Raw genomic sequence first — 24,364 nt, 5'->3', positions numbered from 1 at the left:
TTTTTACGGCACGGTACATATTGATATGGCTTTAAGCATGCCGTTGCGTGGGCGCGTGGCTAGTTGACAAGCAGCAGAACTGTAACTGCTGTAAAGCAACAAATGCAGAGACTTGTCGCTAGGATTCTCAAGTAAAATGTCGTTTAGTTACAATCGATGTGATATTCACAAGGCACATGGATGTACACGGGGACTACTTAAGTTATGCTAGCATACAGCAGCTGCATCTGGAACTGCCTCCAAGCAAAGTACGTATATGCCCTTCTGTTGAAGATTACATGATTGCTGGATGGAACACATGATAGGGGCATTTACCTCAGCTCCGATCACCGAACTCTTTTACATGAAAGCGAGGTGATCATCTCCTCATCCCGTAGCCGCTTTCCATTTGCATTCACAAAGCCACAATAAAATCTAACTGGTTGCTGTGTCTCTGCTCCATAGTCCATCATCGATCGCCCATTGCAGAACAAGCAAGACAGACAAATTTGTCAGTTGTCACTCACCTGAGCCGCATTCTACTTGCTTATATATGGATAATTATGAAGCACTATGTAGTTAGTATTTTTGGAGAATTGGTCAGTAAGTAACTCACCTGAGCCGCATTCTACTTGCTTAATCTTCTTAGCTGGGGTTGGGTCGTCCAGCCTGAGTCTTCTCTTTAGACCAAGGACGATTTCATCGCTGAGTACATCGTGCCTTCGTTTCGGGAGAGCTGATTTGTTCTGTTGAGGCTTGCTCTTCTTGGGACATCTTTCTACTTCCACTCCAGATTTTCGCTTTGGGCATGTAGGAGTTGTTCGATCTGAAGAATAGAAATTCACGGATTCAGACCAAATGATTGTGTAAACATCTGAAATCATCTTCCCCAAGCATATAGTACATGCCATAGTGGCATCCTTGTAGTATTAATATTAAGTAAACCATCTAGTATTAAGCAGATCAGGTAACACCCATGCATATTCCCAAAAAATGAAAACACCCATGCAATATATGCATAACGAATTCAATGTGCACATCAACAAGTAGCACTTGATAATGAACCGACAAAGAATTGCCGCATGGCAATTACATGAGGCCCAAGATAATGAAAACTGAAATAACAAATTGTCAACATTACTGAATACTGAAGAATAATAGAGTATCAAACATTATCGTGTGAAACGATTACATAACACAAGACACTCGGAAAATTGGCAGCATTGGTAACCTCAGGAATAAATGTACAGTTTATAGTTGTCAATCTCAAACATACGCGCTACTTATGAGGTTTATGGTCCATAGCTGTAAGAGTGGTTCAGTAGTGCCACACTCTTTGCCTCTGGTGGTACTTGATCCCCATTCATCCCAGATAGCAAATATAAGCAGCTGCAAATTTCATAAACCGGTTGGTACTACTGATCATTGAAGCTAATAAAAGGGCATAACAACCAATCAGGCATATGATGTGTATGATCCTGAACGCTGGAAGAACAGATGCGTCGATCACCCCACTTGATCCCTGAACCACGACTGCACATTGTAACATTCAGAGATACCGCTCGTAATTTCTCTACCAGTTAGCAACGGGAGCAATCAAGTATTCAGAGTTCCTTACGGAGCGAGGTCCAAACCGTCTTCAACGCACCTGAGCTCTGCGCAGTAGGCGCGGCGGGCTTGCCGTCGACGACGACGGGCGCGGCGGCGTCGGCTCCGGTGGGCAGCCCGCGCTTCGCGAAGAAGGCGAGGAGCGCGCGCCACGTGACGGCGGAGCAGACGTGGCCGGGGCCGCGGCTGAGGAAGTAGCCGTTGGGGCGGACGGAGGCGGGGTCCAGCCCCAGCGCGAGCCCCACCCGGGCCAGGTCCACCCCGGTGCCGCCGTCCACGGCGATTGCCACGGTATCCGCTGACGAAGAGCGACGGAGGTGCACTGTGACGGTGCGGAGCGGCGAGCCCATGGCGGGCGGCGATGCTGTTCGGGAGAGTGTGGCGCGTGGAGAGTGGAGACGGACGGAGAACGGTCTGGACTCTGCTGCTGCTGCCTCTTTGCCTCTTCGGGTAAGGGAAGTCTAGAAGGGTCGCCGTGCGGTCGGACTCGGGTCCAGGTCCGGGTCCTTGAGGTGAGACGGTCACTGAATCGTGGGGCCGGCGTTTCGTCCACGGTGGTGGCGAGCAACCAGTGGGATTAGGATTAGGATCGTCCAGCCCGCCGCAAACATACGTAGTACTTACTGTTGAACACTTACTTTTTATGGGCTGGGCTGTCCTCCAGTTAAACTGTGGGCTTTAGAGAATCCTAATCGCTATCAACCGTCGACCATTAAGGCCAGAGGACTGGGCTTTGACGGCCTGGATAGGGGCGTTTTGGAGCTTTTGCGGTAAGTACAAATGACCCTACGTGCAGCGACCAGCGAGCTTTCTTGAAAAATTGAAACAAAAAAAAAAGAACTACCGGTAGTTTCACGAAAGAATAATGAACCTGCCAATAATTTCGATGATACCAGGCACTGGTAGTACAGTGAAAAAAAATGAAATCGCTGATAAAAGCAGCCATAGTTTCATTGAAAAAATAAATAACCTTGCCAAAAACTTTGACCCCGTTGAACTACTTTATCAGTAATTTTTAGCGAAAAACTAATTTTTTTAAATAAATTAGCATCAGTGTCGGCCAATTTTTTAACGAACATAGCATGGCAGCCGGTGGTAGTTTCATGAAAAAAAATGAACTCGCTCGTGTATCCAAAGATAGGTTCTACACTTTGACTATCTTGTACCAGTAGCACTCCACTGCCAAGTGGTATCTAAGGTAATTTTTTTTTAAGATTACACAGTGCAACGCAGACACTCAACATACACACACTCACCCCTATGAACACACGTACGTAAACCCTACTCCTATGAGCACCTTCGAAGGACTGAACCGGCAAATCTTGAAGTTCACGAAGTCAACACAGGCGCCCCGCTGTCGACGAGTACGTCACCTACCATTTAATGCATAGCGCCGGAAAAAACTAGAATAAATCCAGAATAAAGTGCCGCACCCAGGATTTGAACCCTAGGTGGGAGCCCCCCCAACCAATTTTTTTGCTATTGCGCCGTGAACCCCTTGGGTACTTTTACTCACGATAATTTTCTGTTTGATAATATTGAATGGTGAAGATACTATTAGATTCTATAAATCATGTTTAAATTTTATATAAGTTTTCTAATACAAGTTACTAAAAAATACTCCCAAAATATTAATTTTAATTTGTCTATCTGACGTTTTACAAAATTCGGTATTACTGCATTTTTCTTTATTTTTTCAAAAAAAACATTTAATCATAGCTCAATCATTAAAAAGTAAATTATAATAATTATTTAAGAATAATAATATCAATACATTCTAAAAATTTATTTATTTAGGATATCAAAGATGTCACATGCCCATTGTAATGTGTTACGTTGGAACCCAATACGTAGTATAATTGGACTCTATATTATTATGACTAGACGTGTGTTGTTCTCATGAAGACTAGGCGCGAGTTGTTCTAACTCATGATCACGGGGTCACATACGATGATACAATACAGAGGGTGATCCAATACGTCATGAGTCTAGGTATATATAAGAATATAAGATGCGGAGGATGTAACCAATACGTTGTGGAACCAGACTTCGTATGGATTATTACTAGACGTAAGTTATTCTTGTATGCTCACGGGTTAGGGTGGGCACAATTAACTGAAACCGACCAACTAGAACTAAAACCAAAAAAAACGGTTTCTTATTCGATTGACAGATTTCGAGGAACCAAAATAACCAAGAACAATTCGGTTTCTATCCTTGGTTAACTATTAACCGAAAGAACCAAATTTCATAAATTTTAAAACCTACATATTATTTTTGTTGTATTAACCTTTGTTGAAAAAATGGTTAGTTCAGTAAAAATCGAAACCGAAACAAAATAACCGAGAACCAAAATGCTCGGTTCCTAAAATTTTGTGAAACCGATCCGACCGAATTTTATAAACAATCGAGGAAACCGAACCAAGAACCGATGCCTACCCTGACTCACGTGTCCTGAGTACAAAAGGATATGAATATAGTTTGAGAAGAAAAGAAACAACATCGAAGAAACTTTTCACGGAGAGATGGAAGAAAAAATATAATGAAATTTTGGTTTATTAGTACTAGCATAAGTGCCCCATGCATTGCAACAGAGAGAAATTATATTTTGCTCTTTTAATAAAATTTAATATCTCAATCAAATTTCAGACACCACACTTTCTTGTTTCCCCATTTACTTCCTCCATCGCAATGTCATCTTGGCAATTGTTGCACTTGTTGCTATCCATCTTGCTCCAATCCTAGATGAGTCCCATTGTGCTCTACCAAGACATCGGAAAAGCGCACAATATGACTGGGCCTATAGCCGTGGGACATTCAGGGACTAGGGCTGGGCGGCATGGTCCTTATCTCTAGCGCTAGTGACAAAGACATGCAATGACCTAAGAGTTCAACGATTCAAGCTAGATGGTCGTAGCATCGTCCGTCCATGCATGATAGCGCCTTAGACTCTCACTACATGTGTCTGCGTGTGGACCATTCCACCACCTCGAACGACAAGCAATCCATGCCATGCACTTTAATTGGGTTGTGTCGACGAAAGCTAGTCGGCAGTCTACCTTGGGGTATACCCACGGTAGTAGTTTATCGGTAGACGGTGCGCAAACTACGAACTCGATGGTGACGCAAGACACGGACAAGCTTTTTATCCAGGTTCGGCCGCCGAGTTGGCGTAATACCTACGTCCTGCGTCTGGTTGTATTGATTTGTGTTGAGAGAATATGATGTATGACTTGTCCTCTAGGGGACCCCTGCCCCTCCTTATATATCCTGAAGGGACAGAGTTACAAGCAAAGTATCCTATTTGGTACAAAATCTTGTAGCCTTGCGGTGCACGCCGACCAGTCGTGCGCCGCACGTCTTCATCTTGTGGGCCGAGCCACCTCTGATGGTGCGGCCCATATAGGCCCATGAGGGTATAGGGGTTTATACCCCCACAGCTAGTCCCCGAGCACCATGTATTATGATGTAACACGCCGTCTTGAGCTTCTTCGATCAGTGAGGCTTGACGTCTTAAATAAGTAGGAAAGTCGCCCAAACAGTTGCAACGGTATTTTGACCAACTCAAAAGACAGTTGATCAACATTGACATCGAAGAAGCAGGTTGTTCGAAGAATGCATGGTGCTCTTAATAAAAAAGATTTCTTTCCTGGTGAAGTATGCCCACTTTATTTTTCTGAAAAGTATAGTCTTTCAAAAAGCAAGCATATTCACCGCAAGGTGAAGTGTGCCCACTTAGTCCCCGAGCCTGGTAGTAGGTGACGTAGGCACGTGGTGCCAGGGTCAAAAGAAAAGTCCTCAAAGAAATTCTGAAACTGAGATGCATCGCCAGATGCATCGTACCGATATAGTCCCCGAGCTTGCTGGAAGGCGAAGTATGAGCCTTGTAGCAAGGTCTAAAAAATTGAATTTACCAGTCCCCGAGCATATCATGCTCGTATGCAATTGAATAGACTAATCGACCAGTCCCCGAGCATAGAACGCTCGGTGGTCGGTACAGTCCCCGAATTCTCAAATTGGTGGGCTGGTCGACCAGTCCCCGAGCGTATAGTGCTCGGTGGTCGGTGCAGTCCCCAAGTTCTTAAATTGGTGAGCTGGTCGACCAGTCCCCGAGCGTATAGTGCTCGGTGGTCGGCACAGTCCTCGAGCACGGCGTAGGGACCGGTGGACAAGTCCCCGAGCGTGGTTGGAAACGTAAACGTGCTCGGTGGTCGGCACAGTCTTCGAGCACAGCATAGAGAGTAGTCGACAAGTCCCCGAGCGTGGTTGGGAACGTAAACGTGCTCGGTGGTCGGAGCAGTCCCCGGGCACAGCGTAGGGAATAGTCGACGAGTCCCCGAGCGTAGCTTGTCGACTGGGCCAAACCCCTGAAAAATAAATATAAAGAATAGGTAGTACATGATGTATAAATAAACTTTAGATAAAAATCAGTACTGAGATAAGTTTTAGATTTTTTGTTATAAAATTAGCACAAGTAGTTAATTCATCCTAGAGCTTGTACCAGCTCTGGTCTAGCCAACAATCAGCATGAGGTGCGGAACCTAGGCATGCGTAGGATTGTCAGCCACGTCAGAGAGTACTGCCGACCACCCGGAACGCAGAGGGCGGATCTCGTGCACGTGTAGGGAGGAGTCGGAGACAATACCAGCTCTGGAAAGCTCGTGTAGGAGAAAAAACTAGTCGGCTAAAAAAGTTGTTTTGAAGAATAATAAAAAATATTATGCCAAAAATAAATAAGATATTAGAAGTGTACTTATCTTTGGATGAAAGTCTAGTTAGTGACGACAAAATTGTCCAGCCTTCGAGCTTTTCGACTTGTCATGATGGTGGTCGCTGTTGTCGTAGCGTCGTTCTTCGCGGCGATTATTATTGCGACTCGTGGTCAGAGCAAGTAGGCCAAACAATTTGGTCGATGGCCCGAGCAGGTCGGTGTTGTCGATCTGCCTCCCTTTGTAGCAGGGAAGCGGGTGACGCGTTGTCGGCGTGGTCGGAGACGTTGCTGGAGTAGTCGGAGTCGTAGCCAGCGTGGTTGAAGCCGCCGCCGACGTCGATGAAGAAGTGGTTGGCGCAGATCGGATCTACACCTCCTCCGTTGTCATGGCGGTGAAGTTGTTGAAGCTGACGGTGAACGTGAAGTCGCCCGCCATGGCCACGAAGTCGGGGATGATGGCCATCTTGTTCGTCGGGAGAGCTGTACGCACACCCCCTACCTGGCGCGCCACTGTCGACGAAAGCTAGTCGGCAGTCTACCTTGGGGTATACCCACGGTAGTAGTTTATCGGTAGACGGTGCGCAAACTACGAACTCGATGGTGACGCAAGACACGGACAAGCTTTTTATCCAGGTTCGGCCGCCGAGTTGGCGTAATACCTACGTCCTGCGTCTGGTTGTATTGATTTGTGTTGAGAGAATATGATGTATGACTTGTCCTCTAGGAGACCCCTGCCCCTCCTTATATATCCTGAAGGGACAGAGTTACAAGCAAAGTATCCTATTTGGTACAAAATCTTGTAGCCTTGCGGTGCACGCCGACCAGTCGTGCGCCGCACGTCTTCATCTTGTGGGCCGAGCCACCTCTGATGGTGCGGCCCATATAGCCCATGAGGGTATAGGGGTTTATACCCCCACAGGTTGTAGCTTGGAATATCCAGCAACGACGACATGGTGGTGTGGCAGTGAACACCGGCCATCTAGGTAAAGAAAGGTGATAGCCGACATGTACCGATGAACAGGGGTTGCGACGTGGCAAACGCTCCGCCTCAGAGCCCAAATGTCCGACCGATGTGTGATAACGATGGTGCGAACAACATAGGTGGAGCTAGAGCTCGCTCGTGTCGGTGAAGTTGCTATATGGTATTTGGACTCAGCACTTGCGACAACAGCGGGCCCCATGAAACATCTCTATTAATGGGACCTGACCATGTAATGAATCGCTGTGAAATCTTCTTCTTCTAATTGAACAACATAATGGTGTGTGCTCGGCACTGTGACAATGGTTGTTGTAGCAAATAATTTTATGGAGTTGTAAGCATATGTAAGTTTAATTCTGGGAACATAAGCCAATGCGAATAAAGAACGAGGTGAGGAGGTACGATAAATGTGTCTCTTGTTTTGGTTTTGATTTGGAGTTTTTTTTTATTTTGTTAGTGGCTTTGACTATTTTCTACCTTCTTATTTTAGTTGATTGTAAACTTCTATATTCGCGGTACGCATACGAAGTCTGTCCATGCCAAAGGATACTGGGGTATTTTTAAATAAAAACAGGTTCAAAGAAAATATAAATCTTATATTAATTTTTAATTTAAATATTATATATCTTACCACGGGTGAGCTTTTTTTTCATTTTTATTTTGTCCGTTCTTTTTTTGTGTCGGACCTGTGTTCAGCTGATTTCTTTTTTTTAGGTCACACTTGACTCATGTTACTAAATAGATGTATTTGAGATTGAATTTTGGTTTAGAAAAAGTATGTGTTACATGTAATCTTGGTTTATGAAGAATTTTTCCTCTTAAATATGTGGAAGAAAAACCTTAACATTTTTTTTGTGTCTTTATAGTTAAGTGTAGATTAAATATAGATGTCCGTAGAATAGAATTATATAGAACCTACTCCTATGAGGACCGACACATGATAAAACTTGTATACTCTATAAATTGAATACTGCTGGCGGTGCCTCTAGTTTACGCGAGAAAACCGATTTAGTTCTCCACGAACGCGATAACTATGCTGTCATCACTCATCACCCATCTTTTGAATCAGCAACTGCATCATGCTTTACACTGCTCACGCGTCCGTTTGATTGCACGGAAGGAACGTAATAACTGATCCCGCGCCGCACGGATCGGCCCCTCGCGGCCTTTTCGCACACCAACCCACCCGTTCGCACACACGCGAAGAAACGCCTGTTCCCTTGCTAATAAGCTACGGCATTGTTTAAATGTCTAGCACTTTTGTTTGTTTGTGGTAAATATTGTATAATTATAGATTAACTAGAGTTAAAAGATTCGTCTCGTAATTTATAGTCAAACTGTATAATTAGTTTTTATTTTTATCTATATTTATTTATTTAATACTGCATGCATGTGGCACAAAATTCGATATGACAGAGAATCTTTAAAACCTTTTGGATTTTAGTGGGAACTAAACAAGGCCTACGACTAAAAATACTATTAAACCTTGTTTTGCAAAATTGACATTATAATACTTTTATTTGTATTTGATAAATATTATCCAATCTTAAATTAACTAGACTCAAAAGATTCGTCTCGCAAATTACAGACAAACTGTATAATTATTTTTTATCTATATTTAATGTTTTATGCATATGCGTAAGATTTGATGTGATAGAAAATCTTAAAAAATTTTGTAAAATTTTTGGAAAGTAAGACGTTGTTTAATTTCTTTCGGAAGTCAAAAACTTTTTAAGATTTTTCGTCACATGAATTTTACGGCACATGCATGGAACATTAAATATAAATAAAAAATAAATAATTATACAGTTGTCTGTAATTTACGAGATAATTTTTAAACCTAATTAATATATAATTGGACCAAAATGCTAGTATAGTATTCCAAAAAATTTTCACGGGCAAACTAAACAAGGCCCAATTTAGCTCCCTCTGTTAAATTTTAGTTAGCTAAACTTTAGTCACTTTAGTAGCTAAAGTTTTAAACACCTTGACTAAAATAAGCTAAATAGTTTAGTTCCATTAGTCACCCAAAAGTATCTAAAATAATTTTAGTTAGGTAAAATTTAGCAATGGGAACCAATATACCCAAGTCTAAGGCCCTGTTTATATTTTGGATGAAAATTTTTTGAGTGTTATATTAGATGTGTAGGAAGGATGTCGGGAGGGGTTTTTAAAAACTAATAAATAATTAATCTGTCATTAGCACATGTTGGTTACTATAGCACTTAAGGCTAATTATAAACTAGGCTTAAAAATTTCGTCTCACGATTTTCATCCAAACTGTGTAATTAGTTTATTTTTTTATCTATATTTAATGTTCTATGCATGTGTCAAAGATTTGATGGGATGTATGAAAATTTTTTAGGTGAGGAACTAAACAGGGCCTAACTGGTTTGCATGAGAGATAAACACAGCCGAGGTCTTGTTTAGATGCGAAAAGATTTTGGATTTCGCTACTGTAGCACTTTCGTTTGTTTGTAGCAAATATTGTCTAATTATGGACTAACTAAGATCAAAAGATTCGTCTCGCGATTTACAGGTAAACTGTGAATTAGTTTTTATTTTCGTCTATATTTAATGGTTGATGCATGTGCCGAAAGATTCGATGCGATGGGGAATTTTGAAAACTTTTTAGTTTTCAAGGTGAACTAAGGCCTTGTTTAGATACACCCAAAAACCCAAAACTTTACAAGATTTTTCGTCACATCGAATCTTGCGGCACATGCATGAAGTATGAAATATAGATAAAAAGAATAACTAATTGCACAGTTTACCTGTAAATCACGAGACAAATCTTTTAAGACTAATTACTCCATAATTAGATAATATTTATTAAATAAAAACAAAAATGTTACAGTGTCAAAATCTAAAATCTTTTTCATCTAGGCCTTGTTTAGTTCTAAAATATTTTGCAAAATGGACACTGTAGCTCTTTCGTTTGTATTTGACAAATATTGTCCAATCATGGACTAACTAGGCTCTTTCGTTTGTATTTGACAAATATTGTCCAATCATGGACTAACTAGGCTTAAAAGATTTGTCTCGGCAATTCGGACCAAACTGTGTAATTAGTTTTTATTTTTGTCTATATTTAGTACTTCATGTATGTATTTAAAGATTCGATGTGACGGAGAATCGAAAAAAATTTGTAAAATTTTTAGGAACTAAACAAGGCCTAAACAAGGCCCGAACCGGATAGCCCCGCGCCCGCGCCCGCGCCGTACACCTGTTCCGCTGTGCGACACGGAGAAACGAGAGAAAAAATGGAGCGAGGAGGGGAGCGGAGCGAGGCAGGGCCCACACGGACTTGACCCGGTTTGCGTGCAACCCACGCAGCGCACCGGCCCACACGAAGCGGCGGCCGCACCGGATCCGGACCCGGACCCCGATCGCCCCGAACAGCCGCGCACGCGCCGGGCGGCAGGTGCCCACTGCCCACCAACCAACCCGAGGCGCCGGTTCACGCGGGGCCACAGGAGGCCCGCGCAGGGAGGATCCGGACGCGAACCTCGTATCAAATCCGCTTATGGGCAGCCGTCCTATAAGAGGCCTCGAGTCCGCCGGCGCATCGCAACCCCACCACAAACCCGCGCCGGCCGCCGCCTCCACCGATTGATCGATCGCCGGGAAACTGACCTCTGCCGCTGCTGAGTTCGGAGCCTTCGTCGACGATGTCTGGAGCCGGTGAGGAGGACAAGAAGCCCGCGGAGGCGGGCGGCGCCCACATCAATCTCAAGGTCAAGGGACAGGTCAGCTCGCCGGCGGTTCCCCCTTCCTCATCTTCTTCCCTGCGGCGATGTAGATTAGCGCTGTTAAACCCGCCCTCTCGTAGCGATCGATCGTCGTTGTGCGGTGGTTTATCGGAATCCCAGGGTGCCAGCTATGTGGGATTGGTAGGTAGCGATGTCTCGGTTTTTTGCGAGCGAATGTTTGCCGATTGCGTTCGCCTATGTGCCCTAGGTCTATCGGGTTGGGGCCCTCGATTCCTGGCGATTGACTTTTGTGTTGGCCCGAAAAGTCATAGCTGAAATTAACTGTTGGCTGATTCTTCTGGCCGTGCAGACTGAAAAGAAGAGAGAACAGACTTTGATTGTTCGTACTTGCAGTACTGATTGTCTGAAGAGGGCATCGATTGTTGATCATACAACCTGTACTATTTCATTATGTCTAGGCAGTTTACCTTGATATGCATGTCACCTATTGCTATTCAATCTGTACTGGGGTACTATGACACTGGCAGAATTCTCATATTTAAGATTAGTCTTTTGTTTGTAACAGTTTAAGCACTGTGTAGTTTGGTATGATCGTGGGAGATTGTCATAATTTTTTATATGATAGCCGGAATCCGGAAGTTTATGTTTGGTTGCTTTGTTATCTGGGATTCATTTTTTTTATCTCACATGATTCTGAATATATGATTATTCATATTTCTGTTCTAAGGTAGGTCTAATCAATAGATATTTATCCTGTAGATTTACAGGATCATACTTGTTTATACTGGTTTTTTTTTGGTGGAGGATATGGCTTGTATATAAGGTTGATATGGGCCAGTTACCATTATTTGTTGTTTGATTTTATTCTTTTGTGCCAAGAGCTCAGATTTCTCTTAATTTTCGGTAACTTTCTTTGTCTTATTATTTAATTGTGAAAGAATTGTTAAAGTTGCTTGACATATTACTTTATTCTTAGTTTGCCAAATAATTTTTTATCTTTTATATATCATGACATTGAATGAATGTCGATGAAATTGTTTTGATCTGTCAGTTGTACTATCAGTAATTTTAAAGGCATTACACATTAGCTTGCAAATTGTTTATACTCTCAGGACATTGAATCTTGTCTAATGATATCTTTGTGATCTTTAAGATATACTCCCTCCGTCCCTTTTTAATTGTCGCTTTCGCTTTCCGAAAAACAACTGCCGACAATTATATATTAAGAAGTATTAATATTTATATTTATAATACATAATTAGTATCATTAGAAAGATCTTTGAATCTAGTTTTTAACAAATTTTAATTGGAGATACAAATGTTGCACGTATTTTCTATAAATCGAGTCAAACTTATGGCACACACACCAACGACGACAATTAAAAAGGGACAGAGGGAGTAAGATGTATAATCAGAGTTATTTTAGAGGCACTATAGTTTGCGTATAAAAAGAATTCTTGCTAATACTAATGGGTTGGTGTATTTGAAATATGATGCTTGACAATCCTTGTCCGACATTGACCTATTTGAGATCTAGGGTTTGTGTGAAAGTATTACTTAACTTCAGTTCTAGGTAGTTTAATTTATTGACATTTTGACTGTACACAAGTGACCGTAAATGGTTAATACTTAGGTTTTGTAGCTCCGTTATTTGCAAAAAAAATCTGTTCAACTACCATTGCCTAATGTAACGTGAGACATCCTTTAAGCATCCATCAAAAATCTAACTCTGTTTTTGATTTGATTTGAAAAGTTGAAACTTAAATTTTTCTGTATTTCAGTGATTGATCCTCTTCAGGGATCAATATGGCATCATCAATTTTCTGATTGAGCTGCTCTATGTATTGGTTGAACGTTGTGGCCTTATACATGTTAGATTGTTTAGGTTACAATCTTCTGATACTGCTGTCCGTAGTATTATCTGTCACTCACTCTTTTCTTTATGATATAAAATAATATATAGGATGGCAATGAGGTTTTCTTCCGCATTAAGAGGTCCACCCAGCTGAAGAAGCTGATGAACGCCTACTGTGACCGCCAGTCTGTGGATATGAATGCCATTGCATTCCTGTTTGATGGCCGCAGGCTTCGCGGCGAGCAGACCCCGGATGAGGTACGTGGTGCTTGCAAATCCTCATCTCTTCCAGTAGGTAGCCCCTAGCTTTGGGAGGAATCATTGACTGATATTTCGTGCAGCTGGAGATGGAAGACGGCGATGAGATTGACGCCATGCTTCACCAGACTGGAGGCAGCGTTCCTGGCGCCTAGATGCAGCCGTTGCAGAGCCTCTTTTGCTGCGCCATGCTCCGCCTTCCCTAGCAGTAAACTAAAGAAGTCTTTTTAAGGAACTTGTGATGCTCTGGCACCCTGTGCCATTGCTGAGGGACATCATTAGCCTTGTTTAGTATGGTTTGGTACCTTTGTCTGTCATATGACTCGTTTATCTATCCCCTAATATATCCCGCCATGTTTGTACTCCCAATGATGCTCCGATGATTTGTTTTGTTTTGCCTGCTCGAAGTGTGCTTTGCTTTACTGACCATCCCTTGCGACCATGTCTCCTGGTCTTGTGTACGTTTTGTGCACGGTGACTGAGCTGATGTTTTGTTTTGTGTTTACCGTGGTGTAGGAAGCCGTGCGCTGCACGTGGCCTAAATGATTTCGATGCTAATGATACCATGATAGCCGTGTTATAGAGATCAGCCAATGTCTGTCGTGGCTTGTTAGCCCTGATTATTATTAGCTCTGCCTCTTTGCTTTCGGCTGTATAGTCTCATTATGCTGCAATGCTGCTCCTGCAAGTGAGGAATGATAATACGGAGGATTTTTTATTAAAATAAATAAAAATGGCTGTAGTGTGGAGTGGACTGGATTAATTAAGTTGTATGTGGATGTCTACATCTTGGGTAATTCAGGTAGATTTGTCACTTCGATTAATGCTACACCTGTTATTTGGACTGATGCTACACATGTTATTTGTAGTTGCAGACCTTTATGCAATACGAAGTGAAACACCCTCCATATCAAAATATAAACAGTCATATGCTAAATTTATATATACAATATAAAAGTGAACACTTTACATTTGTAATTAAGTTGTATGTGGATGTCTACATCTTGGGTAATTCAGGTAGATTTGTCACTTCGATTAATGCTACACCTGTTATTTGGACTGATGCTACACATGTTATTTGTAGTTGCAGACCTTTATGCAATACGAAGTGAAACACCCTCCATATCAAAATATAAACAGTCATATGCTAAATTTATATATACAATATAAAAGTGAACACTTTACATTTGTAATTTTAGAATTTTAATGTTCAAATTTCCATTCCATTAATTGTTATGAGAAATTAGGGGCAAAAATGTGATACTAAAGACGGCACATAATCAACTTTCGGATGTTGACATTTGGCTTTGGCCTTTTTTAGTTTACCCTGAAATTCAAAAACTTTTCAAGATTCTTCATCGTATCAAGTCTTGTGGCACATGCATGAAGCATTAAATATAGACGAAAATAAAAACTAATTACACAGTTCGTCTGTAATGTAATTTACGAGATGAATCTTTTGAACCTAGTTAGTCTATAGTTAGACAATAATTGTTAAATACAAACAAAAGGGTTACAATATCAAAATACAATTTTTTTTCATAACTAAACAAGGCTCGCTGAAATTTGGTTTGTGTATCATCGCTAAAAGGTACTGTGGAGTACTGTTGAAGTAGTGCTAAAGAAAATGTTGTGCCTGTGGTGGTGAGCAGTGTGGTGTGAGGGAAGGGAAACGGCACAGAGACAGTTGCAGGCTGGCTGATCTGATCAGCTTCTATGCAACAGAATGGTAATCTCTCAAGGATACCATGGAGGTGAATGACCAGGTGAAAACAAAAAAGAGCTGGTTGCCACCGCGCCAGAAGATGCCTAAAAACCAAAAAAAAATTTTAAGATTTCTCGTTACATTAAATCTTACGACATATATAAAAAATATTAAATATAGATAAAAACAAAAACTAATTGTACAGTTTAACTGTAGATCATGAGACGAATCTTTTAAGACTAGTTATTCCATGATTGAACAATATTTATCAAATAAAAACGAAAGTGCTACAGTGTCAAAATTCAAAACCTTTTTGATCTAAACAAGGAAGATCAATTGTGGATGGAGCCTTTTCGGATAGCGCGTGACCAGGAGAATGGGGATTCTTGATACGGAAATGGGACGGTGGTGTCATTAGCTTGGGTTATGGCAAGATTGAAAATGTCAGCGAAGCTTTTCGTGCTGAAATTGTGGTCTGTCTTCAAGCTTTGCAGAGAGCAGCTGATTTGGGGATGCAAAGAGATATTGGAAACAGATGCGATTATGCTTGTGCAAACGGTGCAATCTGGAGATTTTGATCGTTGTTCTGCTGGGTCTTCTGGAGCTCAAAGATTTGCTTCGATTTGCTTTTTATGTTGTAGCTCATACACCCATATGTAATTCGGTTGTGGATAGCGTTGCTGTCCTAAGGCGAGTTTGAGTTTGGGTGCTGATCCGATTGTGGATAGCATTTCAAATTGTACTCGTGTGTAAAAAAAAAAAGTAGCGCTAAAGAATATGACGATGATATACTTTTTCGCCTTATAGCTTGAGTCGGGTCATATGTGTCTGCGAGCCATTAAATTGATCGAAATTCCAACGGATTGGATTCATGTAGCAGCAGTCTTTGGTTTGTAGGAGTTTACTAGAAAACAAAGGAAAATAAAGAACTACATTTTTATGGATTGGATTCCTGTTGCAGCCTTTGGTTTGTAGAAGTTGCTTATATGGATTGGATTCCTGTTGCAGCCTTTGGTTTGTAGAAGTTGCTTATAGGAATTTTAAAGGAAACTTTCCTTTCGCTCCAATTTCATAGGAAAAGTATAGCAAAAAAACAATCCACCTGAACCTCATGGAAAAATTGCTATGCACAAGAAGCTAGGCAAGCAATGGATTTATGAAAGCAGCTTGTGTCTAATCAAAGGAGTGAAATACAATAATTAGTAGCCTACTCGCTTGAGCTTATTAGCCGAATCTACCGGCTATTCAACAGTATAAATCAATGAATAGTAATTTTTATCATGACTTATCAGCCAAACGAATAGGACGACAGCAAGTTATACTTTTAAGATTTGCGTGTTTCTCCTATGCCTATCCAAATACCTTGACATGGAAATACTTATGTTTTCGATACCTCTATTTTGCACTTGTATTCCTATTGTATTTCTATATTTTTTATTTCCTGTGTTTTGTCATTCCTGTATTCTATAACTGCCAACTTTTCCCTTGTTCACTACAACTTGAGAAGCATTTTGTGCAATCATCAACTGCTACGAAGAGAGCTTATCAGCATCTCTCTATTATCTATCTGTACATACATACATACTTCCTCGTTATAGAAAATAATATAATTATGAGATCCATACTAGTCAAAGTAACTAAAGTTTAATTAAATTTATAGTAAATAATATTAACATTTATATCTTCAAACAAAGTTTATTATGAAATGAAGTAAATAATATTAACTAATTTAACAGTACTTATTTTATATTATAAATGATAGTAAAATTTTATATAAATTTAGTCAAAGTCCTGAAAAAAGGATAATTATAATTTTTTTTGGCGGAGGGAGCACTAGGCAGCCTAAGGCCTTGTTTACTTCCAAATTTTTTTGCAAAATAGAAATAGTACCATTTTCGTTTGTATTTGACAAATATTATCCAATTATGGACTAACTAGGCTTAAAAGATTCGTCTCGTCAATTTCGACCAAACTATGCAATTAGTTTTTATTTTCATCTATATTTAATACTTCATGCATACGTCTAAAGATTCGATATAACGGGGAATCTGTAAAATTTTGCAAAATTTTTGGAACTAAACAAGGCCTAAAGTCACAAACGCGCCTTGTAGAACTGTACGAGTCCATCTACCTGTACATAAATATACGTACGTCGATCTTTTGCAAACGCGTCGTAGAATACAGTACTTCCGGCGATCTGATCCGACATGTGCAGTAGCGCGAAATTAAAGTTAGCCACACAGTTCACGAGGGCATGGTCCCGTCGGTAAACTCGCCGGTAAATAGATCTGATGTGATCCGTTCACTCACTCCATCAGTAACAACCGAGATCAAGTCAAGATCCAAATCCGGCCTCGCGCAACTAGTGCTCTCCATCTCGTCGAAATCTTAAAGCTCGGAGGAGTACATTTCGGATCATCGATTTGTTAATTAATTAATTAGTCCGAGCCGACGAATCAGAGGAGCCTGACATTCTTGGAATTTTACTGTTCCATCCACGCTGTAACGGCCCCATGTGCCAGAATAGGCCTTTGGTTTTGTCTGGACCTTGTTTACCTAAAAAAAATTTAAGATTTCTGTCACATCAAATTTTACCGTATATGTATGAAGTATTAAATATAGACAAAAATAAAACTACATAATTTATCTATAAATCGAGAGATAATAAATATTTTAAGTCTAGTTAATATTAAATAATTATTATCAAATAAAAACAAAAATACTAAAGTACCTAAAAAATTTTGGAACTGAAAGGCCTGCGATTCAGCTTCTACCTGTAACCGTAGCAGTCCAACAGAACGGGATATGAAGCTCCCGACATGTGGGGGCCATGGAATAGATGGATCCTCAGGTCCCACCTCCCAGTGTCGGGTTCGCTGGTCCTGCAGTCTGCATCCGTACCGTACCGTAGCAACGGACGGAGGAGTGAGAGACTCGCTCGCGCTGGGCCGTCTTCGTCTTGAATGCTCCGGATCACATGAACGCTCAGGGTCTGTAGTTAATGGTCACGATCTACCTCCCCGTTGCCCCGCGCGCATTTATTACTGTAGCTTGCTCATGTCATTTCCGCCGGGACAAATAAATTCTGTTTATTCAATACACATATCATAATATTATCTTTATTATTTCCTCTGGGTTTGGAAAATCCGCTTGGATTTCTCTTTCTCGGGCCGGGGCGCTGGGCTTCCTTCCGGTGCACGCTTTCCAGGCCCAGTCAATGGCTTCCCCAGCAATTTTCACGGCCTAACTAGGGGCGTTCCTGCAAAATGCCCTGGTAACCGCTTTGGATTAGTTATTAACTAAATCCGTGGCAGGTTTAATCGCGTAGTACTAGCGGCTAGTATGGACTATGGAGACCGAGGATGAGAATTAGTCATAAGATAATCCGTGGCCACGCCTTTCGATTTTTTTTGTTTTCGCGGGGTTCCGTGCCGCTATGCAGACTGTGCTGTCACATTGGAGAGTGATGAGAGGAGAGAGAGAGAGAGAGGATAAAAGCATCGGGGTGGTTTTGTGGACTCTGGCCTTGTTTAGTTCGCAAAATTTTTCAAGATTCCCCGTTACATCGAATCTTACGGCACATGCATGGAGCATTAAATATACATGAAAACAAAAACTATTTGCACAGTTCATCTGTAAACCGCGAGATAAATCTTTTGAGCCTAGTTACTCTATAATTGGACAATGTTTGTCAAATAAAAACGAAAGTGCTACAGTGCCGTTTTTTACCGGTTTCTGCAGACAGAGAAAGGGACGGGCAGCCGCAGAGGGCGAGGGCTGAAACCGTCTGCCTGGTGCCCAACGCCCCGCGCCCCCCACTACTACTTCCAGCAGCGCCACCTCCAGTCCAGTCGTCCTCCGCTCCACCTGCCCCCCCTCCCAAGTCCGGCGAGGAGAACCAACCGACAGACCAACCAGCCAATCCGTCGTCGCTGTCGCCCGCCCGATGGACGGTAGCCGCCGGAGCCCCCGGATCCAATCCACGGCCCTCGCCGCGGGCGCGGGGATGGATTACGACCTCGCCATTGGTGATCAGGGGTGAGTTGCGCACACTGAACACCCGCGCCTGGTTCTGGGTCGCGCGCCGCGGAGAAAGGCGGCGCCTTGGTGGCCGCGGCCGGGGACGGGTTTCTGTTCTCTCGCTTCGGCTCCGTCCCTGTCGTCCCCGTCGATCCCCAATTTTGTTGCTCCTCTTGGTACGGGTGGGGTGGTGGGTGTGGTAATAGTACTAGAACGCGGAAGTTGCTACTACCAGCTGCGCCCCTTTTTGGTGGGTGTGTGCTCTTTATGCGGCATATGATGATGTTAAGGGAGCAGGATGCCAAGGACTACTAATTCTGGGGGCAAAGGATCGTGTTCTCCCTTCTTTTGTACGAAGCTTTGCCGTGGCTTTTGCGCCTTTTCGGCTTGCTGCGTCCATAATCAGTTTGTAGCGATTGAGTTGTCTTGGGCTTTTCTGGTTATATAAACCCTAGCTGCCTGTTAGCTGCTCTCGTGAAGTTCGTGACAAATTTGGTGCTGTAGTGTCTTTGTTCCGGATACCAATTTTGATGCATTTGCTTCTAATCGAAGGGGATTTTCGTTTACCTTGTTATTTTCCTTTGCATTGTTAGATTGCTATCACGAGCTTTTGACCTCCGCTAGTCTGCTGTCTGATATTTACTGAACTCTGAACATTCGGCATTCCACAACACCCACAAAGAAAAAAACTTTACATATGTGTTGTAAGCAAGATGCAAATTTTACGATGTCTCTTTGTGGCTGTTTGATTGCCTTTCATGCCAGTTGTTATTTTGCACCGATGCTCTTTATGATCTACATTCCTCCAAGTTTACCTTTCAGTTCAGTATAATTCACTGCTAAGGTTTTTACTCTTTCTGCTACATTAGCTGGACAGACTTTTATACCACACATTTTCGCTCCTTGATCTAAACTTCTCAAGTTTCTTGCAAGAGTAATAACTTCTGATTGAGCTTGTCGTTGTGAAACTTCTTACAGTGAGTTGTGGGAATGGCAAAGTCAGGAGTATGATCTGCAGAATGATCTGTTAGCTGGTTTGCACCACGCCTTTTCATCCCTTATTCTTCCCTAAACATATATCCACTCAAAGACCTGAGCATCTTGTATTTCTGATTTGGCAGATCCATGTAGCAGCTTGTGGGCTGAAACAAGCAACAATGTGGGTGACGAATGGAGCATGTTCGATGAGCAAACACCAATTAAACATTGTACAGACTTCGAATTTCAGTTCTGTGATATAGGGGGTAAAGTCTTGCTCTCACGGTTATGAATTCTGAACTATTTCAGTTCACACCAACTTATCTGCGCAAATGGTTTTTCACTGCCAATATCCTGCAAAGATCCCATATGACCAGTAGCACCTCCTTTTAGATGCTAACATATGTTATCTAATTCTCTCTGCTTACTGAAATTGTGTTAATGAGATTGTACTTCGTATGGCTATAGTACCCTGTAAATCCACAAACAAACATATAGAAAGCAGAATGACTAATATTGTAGCAAGTACCTTTCCTGGTTACCATTTCCCCCTTGCATATGTCTAATCTGAGCCATAATATGCAACTATTATAGGAGTTGACCTAATTAATAGTACAATGGATTCCACTTTGTGTTTCCTAATTCTATCCTATCTGACCTTTTCGGTAAACACTTAAGAAGGTGCTTCAGTACCGGTTGCATTTCTGACTAGTAAAAATGCAATGCAGAAATCATTGTCAAGGACTTTGAAGAAGGGAAAGAAACTTCACAGGCAAAACGCAGACGCATGCTGCAGTTCTGTCCAGAAAATGCTGAGGTACTTGCTCTTTAATGGATATATCAAAGTATCTTTACAGATGAAGTGAACTATGCCTAGTGTTGTTGTGTTGGAAACTGTGTCAGTTTATAGTGGTATGTTGTCCTGCCTTCATTGGTATAATGCCTTTCTATGTCTGTACTAGATGACATGTTCTATGACTGAAGATGGCCTTTCCGAAAGTCTTCAAGAGATGGATTTTTCAGGTATACCTTCCATCATTACTGCTAGACTTTTGGTGTTAGGATGGGTGTGTTCTTTTCCATTCCTAATTATAGTGGTAATTCAGGTACCGACTGTTTGCTGAACTCGGATGGGATTGATGAACTGCCAGAAGAATGGCTAGTTGATTGCTCACAAGATATACCTTGTTTACCTGCAGAAGAAATGTATGTGTTTCATTCCAATATTCATAAGCGCTTGGATTTTTTAGTTGTTGAGTTCACTGTCATTGAAGATGAAGTATTACTACTTATGGTATCTAAACCTTCTTAGTAGGAATAGCCCTGCTGCTGCCACGGAAAAAGCTGTCGATATCTCTGGTTGGTACAAACCTCTCATGAGATTTCATCCTTGCCTTATAGCAGAATTCTAAGTTGCTGATAGATGAATGCTATGCTTATTTTTCAGTGCATTCGAATTCTTCGCCTCGCCAACAGTCCATCGTAGTCCAGAACAATCTTGCACAAGCTAGATCTACACCACTGAAAGGTGTGCCCAACTCTTGTCCATGTTTGCTTAAAGAATCATGATTTTTATTCTCCTTCTCAAGAACAGTATATATTGGTTATGTAATGTATCCTGTCATTTGAACTCAAAAACATGCTTTCATCTGTTCCACAGCTGGCAAAAACATTATCGGATCAAAGAAGGTGAGAGCAGCTGTGGCCTTCCCGTTCGAGCTTATCAAGCCTTGCAGCTTCAGTGGAGACATCACCTTGAACGACATAAACAAGAAGCTCCATGCTCCGCCGCCGTACAAGATCAGGCACAAGAGCAATGAGGAGCCCAACTCACTCCAAGCCTCGGCTATGACGGGGAAACCTGTGGTCCACAAGACCAAGATCCACACCGAGGGGGGAAGGGGGAGCATAACGATAACCAGAACCAGAGGTTAAGCTAACCATTTGTGATGCGAGCACAGTGGCTATGCTAACATTCGCCTTTGCATTTCTGGCGCTCTGGGTTCGTCCCCAATTGGTTTTGTGGCCGGAGAGATGCATGACCTTAGTAGAGTGCTTGTAGCATTTCTGTGCTTGCTGTTTATGGGATAGATGTTAGGTAGTTGGGTGTTCGTTCACGCTTGTAGGGGTGTCGCGGCTGTGCTTGTTTTTCCGTTGTTGGAAAGGTGAAGTAGTTGATTTAGTTTGATTAATACGGACATATTGATTTGGTGAGGTTATGTAAATCTGCGAGATGTGGGCTTGACGACCAGAAACTTGGTTTGCTATCTGGTTGGTTTTTGCCTGAACTGTTCTGAAACTATAATAGACCTGAAGCCCAACTGCAGAAACAGTATGGTCCAATCTCCAACTCAAGGACTGACTCTAGCAGAAGAGCAACAAAGATTGGGTCCACGGATGCTGCCCAGTCCTGTGGAGTTGTGTCGCTGCTCATCGGCAACAACCCTAACTGATGATGGACCAGCGAGGCACAGCAGGTTAGAAGTTGTTGCCCGGCCTCGCATCCGTCATCGTCGTCATGGTCCCGAACCCCAGCCTATTCCTGTCCTGCTGCCCGCGCCCTGTGCTTGCTGTCGGTGATACCGTCAGGATCCCGCAAATGCGCCCAGATCGCATGCCGGATCCCTGCTGAAACGACGACTGATCTGCGCCCGCCACAGCCGTTGTCCTTCCGGTCCGGTCGAGACGACCGACGCTGTTGGATTGGATAACATGACGCGAAGCCGGAGTTGAAGCGCAGCAGAGACGCCAGGTCCCGGACGGTCCGGCCAGGCATGGCCGAGGCTGAACACCGCTTGGCGCGCCCGTGGTCGGCCCATTGCTGTTGTCCGTGCGCGGTGCACGGAGCCGGGACCGGCCGCTCGACAGCAGCACGGATGAGTGATGACGCGTCGCGCCGTGCGCCCGTAGACACACACTGGGGTGGATGTCGCCGCAGCACGGCGACACGGGTGGCGCCCGGCGGTGCGTGCCTTCTGTTCTGCTTCTGCCCCTGCGTTCCACTGCAGCAGGTCACAGGTGCGTGCCTGCTGGCTGCTGCCGCTCCGTTCCACCGCAACCAGGAGATGAGCAAGAGATTAGGGATACAATCACAGGAAAATCTACGGAGAAAACATTCCCGTTGGTTACAGGACACAGTGGCGTCGCGTCAGTCCAAGTAGAGGTAGAGCCGCCTGGCACCTGCTGCCGTTTGGGCGCAGAAACGCCACTCCCTTGATGGATCGCCTTCTAATCCTACAGTAGTGTATAAGTGGCAATCGCAAGTTGTTGGCGCCAACTTGCATTTGCTGTGAGACGCCAGTGCTCTAGGTACGCTACGACGACTAGGAGGGAGCACAAGCCGGGGATCAGGCGTCCCTGCCCGCCCGGCGGCCCCGGCCACGAGATCGAGCGAGCGCACGTGCCGTCGTCGTTGCGCGGAGGCCGGGGCCCGGAGGCAGCGAGCTCCCACACGCGTACGGGTACGGGCGGCCACAGCCTGGCGCGGGGGAGGCTGTTGGCGCGGCGCCTTCGTCCTCCTAATATCACGGCTCGTCTTGTTGCTGCCAAGACAAAGAAGTAAGTGTCCCAGCTGATGATGCTTCGCTGCTCCTCCGATCCGGCCTGCAGATCCAATCCGAATGCCAGTTTTGGCACTTCTCCGGCCGGCCGGCCTCCTCTTGTTCCGTAGCGCATCGCGTTACATTATTGGCGTCCTCTCCCCGATTGCTGTCGCAGCCATCGTATGATGAGCACTGACAGTCCGGTAAGTAACAGGTCTCGTGAAGCAACGGTTCTGATTCCCTGTTTTGCTAATCAGAACGCCCTGTTCAGTTCAGACTCACTCTAGATCTGCAGGAGAACGGCAAGCCAAATTTATCTATCAACACTACGTACTACGCTGCCTCACCTAACTATCCTTGTCTGAATTTTGCTTGCCTTGGAATGGAGGCTTGCACACTGACACTCCTCTCATGGAGCAGTACAGATTATTCCCGGCCCTGTGCTGTAATTAATGAACTTAATGGCAAATCATGTAGGACTCCAGATCAGACTGCAGAGCAGCAGGTGATGAGATGGCAAGTGAAATCCCCTCAGGGATTAGATTACGCGGCCTCACCTAACGCTACACGCTCTCCAATTACGCAGGAACACTGAACAGTGAGGTGCCTGCCAATCAGCTAGCTTGGATCGCGCCATCAGCGCTGGATGCCATTGTAGAGAGGTCAACTGAAGTGGCTGAAATAGCATGCGACAAGGCACTGTACTAATTTTATAGCATCCATGGCATGGCAGAATGCAGCGTGAGCCCCTGCCCGTTTTTCTAATGGATGGAAGGATTCAGCATACCACCAAATGTGCGTACTTGTGCGGTGATCTGCATACATATACAATACTAGTACATTACATAATGCTGCAGCCTGCAGGTGCCTTTTCTGGCAGTAGAGACGTCGTCGTCGTCCTCAAACCAAACACCAAGCTGGACCGGTACCATAATGGTGTGATGGAGGGCGAATGGGAAGCTTCAACGGTAGATGAGAGCCAGTCGCACCAAACACTCATAAACTAGGATTGTACT

At 43.3% G+C, this 24,364-nt stretch overlaps 3 protein-coding genes across 4 annotated transcripts; 2 read left to right on the top strand and 1 right to left on the bottom strand.

Moving 5' to 3' along the window:
* On the bottom strand, positions 92 to 1,937 carry LOC8059361. The gene is made up of 3 exons (XM_002456794.2): positions 1,628 to 1,937; positions 596 to 805; positions 92 to 433 (listed from the first exon to the last, which is right to left on the bottom strand). The coding sequence occupies exons 1-3, from the start codon at positions 1,935 to 1,937 to the stop codon at positions 327 to 329; spliced, it is 627 nt and encodes a 208-aa protein (XP_002456839.2). The 3' UTR covers positions 92 to 326.
* On the top strand, positions 10,803 to 13,525 carry LOC8059360 (small ubiquitin-related modifier 1). The gene is made up of 3 exons (XM_002458944.2): positions 10,803 to 11,026; positions 12,954 to 13,103; positions 13,187 to 13,525. The coding sequence occupies exons 1-3, from the start codon at positions 10,949 to 10,951 to the stop codon at positions 13,256 to 13,258; spliced, it is 300 nt and encodes a 99-aa protein (XP_002458989.1). The 5' UTR covers positions 10,803 to 10,948; the 3' UTR covers positions 13,259 to 13,525.
* LOC8059359 (protein XRI1) lies at positions 18,548 to 22,134 on the top strand. Of its 2 annotated transcripts, none has more exons than XM_021455353.1 (9): positions 18,548 to 18,846; positions 19,807 to 19,862; positions 19,950 to 20,072; positions 20,535 to 20,623; positions 20,769 to 20,829; positions 20,913 to 21,012; positions 21,122 to 21,165; positions 21,254 to 21,334; positions 21,467 to 22,134. In XM_021455353.1, exons 1-9 carry the CDS (start codon positions 18,755 to 18,757, stop codon positions 21,739 to 21,741), a joined length of 921 nt encoding a protein of 306 aa, XP_021311028.1. In that variant the 5' UTR covers positions 18,548 to 18,754; the 3' UTR covers positions 21,742 to 22,134. The 2 variants fall into 2 exon arrangements, with proteins under 2 accessions (XP_021311028.1, XP_002458988.1); XM_002458943.2 differs by having other exon boundaries at positions 18,552 to 18,846; positions 21,119 to 21,165.

This window comes from Sorghum bicolor, chromosome 3 (genome assembly GCF_000003195.3).
Source record: "Sorghum bicolor cultivar BTx623 chromosome 3, Sorghum_bicolor_NCBIv3, whole genome shotgun sequence".
NCBI lineage: Eukaryota > Viridiplantae > Streptophyta > Magnoliopsida > Poales > Poaceae > Sorghum > Sorghum bicolor.
This window is presented reverse-complemented; position numbering and strand designations above follow the sequence as displayed.